Source organism: Gasterosteus aculeatus, chromosome 16, assembly GCF_964276395.1.
Source record: "Gasterosteus aculeatus chromosome 16, fGasAcu3.hap1.1, whole genome shotgun sequence".
Taxonomy (NCBI): domain Eukaryota; kingdom Metazoa; phylum Chordata; class Actinopteri; order Perciformes; family Gasterosteidae; genus Gasterosteus; species Gasterosteus aculeatus.
In genome coordinates, this window is record NC_135704.1 from 9,650,484 (window position 1) to 9,656,188 (window position 5,705).

Consider the following 5,705-nt stretch of genomic DNA (forward strand, 5'->3'; position numbering starts at 1 on the left):
TTGTCAATAGTCGTCCTTTCCTGGGGTTTTAACATAGAGTGAATGATAATTAGTTCCCCTTTGTTGTCCTTATCTCTTACCTGCAGAAATGGACAATTTATGCAGGCTGCACCCTGGCCAGGCAAAGTTGATGCTCCCCGAAGGAGGAAAGCAGCAATGTTTCACACAAAAGAAATGAACCCAGGGACAACTCAAGGTTGATTTAGATCCTGAGCCACATTGAATTAAATGAGGAACCGGGCCACACCGAGCTCGCCCTGATGTTGACACTGCTTCCTGTCCGAATTACTCTCCTGCATGCGTCCCCAAGGAGCCCCGCGTGTCACCAAGATCTGGTCAACTGAGACCAAAAAATGCAAATGCCATATTGCTGAAATGTTGAGTGAACTAAATGTCAATCCGTCTTTTCAATATGAGACGGATAGGCCATTGAGGACGAGTGCGATAGCTGCAGAAGGCAGGTTACACCAACAGCTGTGATATTTGAGCTGCGAAATAAGCCTTGTTTTCTTTCAAGAAGCATAAGTAATTCTCCTACGTCCTTTACACAGATTATCCCGAAGACGCCCCTCAATCTGTCTTTTATTTTATCTTGTGGCAGGAGACACATCTTCAACTATTGATCAGAATATCTAGTTCTGAATATCCACTTAAGGGAGCACAGCAATCTGAGGGGACGTGGGAGAAACAGCACATTTTACGATTTTGTCAGCTTTAATTTGACAATTTCCACACCACGTTTTCCCAAGGTATCCCCCCCCCCCCCAGAAAGACCACTTGTCGAGTCCTTCGCTTACATCGCGCCCGGACACATTTCGTCGATCTATTCATAATCCCCATAGTTCACATCCACACGTATTAGGAGCCACATCCACGGGCACGTTTCCGCGCTGTGGTGCGTGCGTGCTGCTTGTGTGTGCGCGCACACATCAGTAACTGAATCACGTAGCACTACAACAGCCATTCTTCATGCGATCTTCCCCAGACCTATTGGAGAAACTCCCCCCAAGGCGAGATCTGTCACTGCTCACTCATTTGCTGGAAGACGATCAGAAGCGATGTTAAATGCACCAAGAAACACACCGGAGTCGGTTGTAAAGGCGTCGAGAGGATTCCGGTCAGACCTCATTGCGAAGGGAGCAGGTTTCAACAGTTGACGCGGAGGGAACTGAGCGCAGGAAGGAAGAACAAAAAGAGAGAGAGATTCGTCTGAAATCTCCTTTTTCGCGTTTTTTTTTTCAAATTCATTTTCTTCACCCCCTGCAAACGTTACCGGAGGGGGAGGGAGGTTGGTTGGTTGGCGGCCAGTGCAGATGTGCATTGTCCGAATGAAGGATACAACCTCGCCGGGTCCAATTGGACTGGATTATGGGATTACCGGACTGATTATTGGAAAACCATCGGGCAAAAGTCGCAGCCGCGCTGGACTCTGATGCTCTTTGAATGACGGGAACGCAAAAAAAAAAAAAAAACAAGAAGAGAGAAAAGGTTGGACGCGACTCGCGGCTCTGTGTGGTTGCTTTTATTCCACTTTGTGTTATGGGTATAGCCTGCGTCTGCGGCGAGAGCACAGCCCGTATGCAACAGTGTGCCGCACCGGAGAAAAAGTGAATGCATCGTGAATGGTGACATCGGGCATGCTGCGTTTCCAACGGGCATGTCAGTATTCGCTGTAGCCCATAAGGTGCAGATGTCGCATGAGGGCAATGCGCTTTTCTTTTAAAAAAAAGGGGCTACGGTCTAACCTTCACTACGGAGATTCAAACGCTTTAACCTTGGATGCAGTAGGGAATATTAATACTTTATAGTCATCGATTATTCATTAAGCCCCCCACCACCACCCACGCCCCCATCCACCCCCGTGAGGAAAAACAAAGCATTTTCTCGTCCACTATGTTGAATTTGATCTTTTATTCATGCACGAGGTGTCGTCGGGCGGTCATCTTTGTTTACAGAAAGTGTTCATCGCAGCCGAGTGGCATGTGAAAGAGGTTTAAAAGGAGATTTAAAAGGAAATAAGCATACACACCTCGGATAAATAGCCGAATAGTTTGGGATTGGCAACGACCACACGGTTTGGGTTTGGGTTTATTCCTCTAGGTTTGCCGTAATCAACAGGTTGAAAGTCAACGAGGATTTTCTTTTTTTCCGGTCTGCCTGTACCGCATATCCAGTTGAAGGGATGCGTCTCTCTGTACCCATTTTCTTTTTGCTGTGGGTTCAAGCCCTGACATTGAAAAATCTGAATTATTCTGTTCCGGAGGAGCAAGGACCCGGCACTGTTATAGGTAATATAGCAAAAGATGCCGGTTATGGGACCATGGAGAGAGGAAAAAAATCGAACTTTAGAGTACTGGAGAATTCTGCTCCACATCTGGTGGATGTTGACCCGGAGAGTGGACTAATCTTCACTAAACAAAGGATTGACAGGGAAACGTTATGCAGGCGCAACCCAAAGTGCCAGCTCTCCATGGAGGTGTTTGCCAATGACAAGGAGATTTGCATGATCAAGATTGATATACAGGACATAAATGACAACTCGCCCAGTTTTCCTTCAGATCACGTTAATATCGATATTTCAGAAAATGCAGCTGCTGGGACACGCTTCCCCCTCACCATTGCACATGACTCGGATTCTGGAGAAAATGGGATAAAGACCTATCAGGTCACGAGAGATGATTACAATACGTTTTCTTTGGATTTAAAAGTGAGGGGCGATGGGACTATATATCCAGAGCTGGTGGTTCAGAGACCTCTGGATAGGGAGGATCAGAGTCATCACACCCTCCTCCTCACAGCAATTGATGGCGGGGAGTATCCAAGATCAGGCTCCATGCAAATCAACGTCAGAGTGACTGATTCGAATGACAACAGCCCGGTGTTTGAGAAATCCTCTTATGTGATTGAGATTCCCGAGAATTCTTCCCCAGGAAAAGTGCTCATAGATTTAAATGCCACTGACCAAGACGAGGGGAGCAACGGGCAGGTAGTCTATTCCTTCACCGGATATGCATCCGAGAGAATCCAGGACTTGTTCTCCATTGACTCCAATACTGGCATCATCAAGGTCCATGGAGAAATTGACTATGAGGAGAATCCAATCATAGAGTTTGATGTTCAAGCTAAAGACCTCGGCCCCAACCCAATACCAGGCCACTGCAAAATAACTGTCAAAGTGCTTGACAAAAATGACAATTCGCCGGTAATAAGTTTTGTCTCCGTCCGGCAGGGGAGCCATCAGCGAGGCAGCACCTCCAGAATCTGTCATAGCGCTGGTGAGAGTGACTGATAAGGACTCTGGCCGAAATGGTCAACTTCAGTGCAGGGTGCTGGGAAATGTACCCTTCAGGCTGCAGGAGAACAACGATAATTTCTACACGCTCCTCACGGACAGACCCCTGGACAGGGAAATGAAAGACGAATACAACGTGACGATAGTGGCGAGAGACAACGGGATCCCGTCTTTGAACTACACAAAGTCGTTTACTGTGAAAATCTTGGATGAGAATGACAATGCACCACGTTTTACAAAGACAGTGTATGTGCTACAGGTGCCTGAGAACAACATCCCCGGGGAATATCTGGGCTCTGTTCTGGCCCACGACCCAGACGTAGGGCGAAATGGAACGGTGTCGTACTCCATTCTGCCATCCCACATAGGGGACGTCTCCGTTTATACGTATGTATCTGTCAACCCCACCAACGGAGCCATATATGCCTCACGCTCTTTCAACTACGAGCAAACAAAATCCTTTGAGTTCAAAGTTCAAGCTAAAGACGGAGGATCCCCTCACATGGAAAGCACTTCTATCGTTAAGGTCAACGTCCTTGACGTCAACGACAATCTCCCAGTCATCATCTTACCCCTGCTGCAGAATGATACAGCCGAAATCCCCGTGCCTAGAAACGTTGGTATTGGATACATTGTGGCCACAGTGAAAGCGGTGGACCATGACCATGGAGAAAGTGGACATTTGACCTATGAAATCACAGAGGGAAATGACGATCACCTGTTTGAGATGGATCCGGTGGGAGGGGAGGTCAGAACCGCTCATGCTCTTTGGGAAGAGGTCACCCCAGTGGTTGAGCTGGTGGTGAAGGTAACTGACCATGGCAAGCCCCCCTTATCTGCCGTGGCTAAGCTCATCATTAAGGCGAACACGGAGACGGCAGCGGGAGGGGGCTCCAGCGCGGGCGGGGAGCAGCAGCACTGGGATGTATCCCTGCCCCTCATCGTTACCCTCTGCATTATCTCCGTCATGCTCTTAGCAGTCATGACCGCCATTGCCGTCAAGTCCAAACATCAAGATAAGGAGACTGGGAATTATAACTGCCGCATGGCTGAGTACTCCAATCCTCCAGTGGGGAAAGGGAAAAAGAAAAGGATCAACAAGAGTGACATCATGCTGGTGCAGAGTGAGATGGAGGAGAGAGATTCTGCGAGCCGGATGAACGTGGTGAGCAGTCCTTCTCTCATCACTTCACCAATATGTTTTGACTACCAGAGTCCTCTGCCGCTCACACTGCCCAGGTCAGAGGTCATGTACCTGAAAACCACCCAAACAGCCTGACGGTCCCCAGGGCAGGTTGCCACTCCAGCTTTGCCGGGCTTAGCGCAGACACTCCAGCGAATAGGATGTCGGTGATACAGGTAAGGAGGACGCTGCACCGTATTCTTTATCTACCCTTTATTCTTGCTTATCTGCTTTGCCATACAAATCTGACAAAAGAAAAGTAATCGACTAAAAAAGCGAAACTCTGTCACTGTGTGCAGACATCCTTATTATCACTTTTTCTTTCCCGTTATAGGTCACAATGAAATATTCTCGTATCAAAGTTAGTGTTTGAAGGTTTTCCTGTGTTCTCAATGGCTATTATAAGTAATGGTTTTTACTTGAGATGCCTTATTCTCTCTGCGTTTGAGTAACCTGGAATCATTTTGGAAATTGCTCCGAGTCCTCTCTTGCAAAATGGTACAGGTGGCCCGCATAATCAGAAAGTCCTCTCAGTTAGACGTGCAAACAGCGCGAGTCTTGAACAAGGCTGCTGTGACCCTGCCGGATTCACTGCTCTAGAGCGCAAAACCAAACCCTGCCTGAAATGTAGGATCGGACAGGTGTTTGAGCAGCTTGTCCGATCACATTACTGAACCATTGTGCATCAGACAGCTAGATGCACCCAGCATAACCTCACAATCGCATTTTTTTGCTCCCCACAAATACGGGCCAGACCCACCCATCCGCATCAGGAGTTGGCGCGAGGAGGCCATTATTAGGGCGCAGCCTCGCCCTGTGGAGATGGCTGAGGCCTGTGCGCAGGGAGCCGGCGAACATGCTAATTTGACAGCGCGTGCTCGTGGTGCTGTTTAGCACAGCAGAATTATCCGTTGTAAATGATGTAAATATCTAGGACAGTCTCACAGACAGTCTCATTTGGAGATGATAACGCAGATGACAAGGCCTGGCGCTGTCACCAGTCGCTAGCGTATGTGGGTGTGATCAACACAAACACATTATTCTCAAGATAGAGAGAAAGGATGCCGATGACAGTGGCTAATGCTTTTCTCCTTTGCCCTGCCAAGGCGGCACATATGGTCACAATGGAGATTTGTTCCTAAAATGTCATCATCACTGGCAGGTGCTCAATGGCTTCTATTGACATCTTTCAAGCGTTGTAATAAATATATTAGAATTTAAGGACATTTC

General features: G+C 47.8%; 1 protein-coding gene across 1 annotated transcript; it reads left to right on the forward strand.

Moving 5' to 3' along the window:
- Window positions 1–386: 386 nt before the first annotated feature.
- On the forward strand, window positions 387–5,075 carry LOC120834028 (protocadherin-17). The gene is given in 4 exon segments (XM_078091396.1): window positions 387–3,229; window positions 3,231–4,557; window positions 4,560–4,651; window positions 4,980–5,075. Coding segments are annotated over 4 exon segments (2,562 nt in total). The 5' UTR covers window positions 387–2,182.
- Window positions 5,076–5,705: the final 630 nt, after the last annotated feature.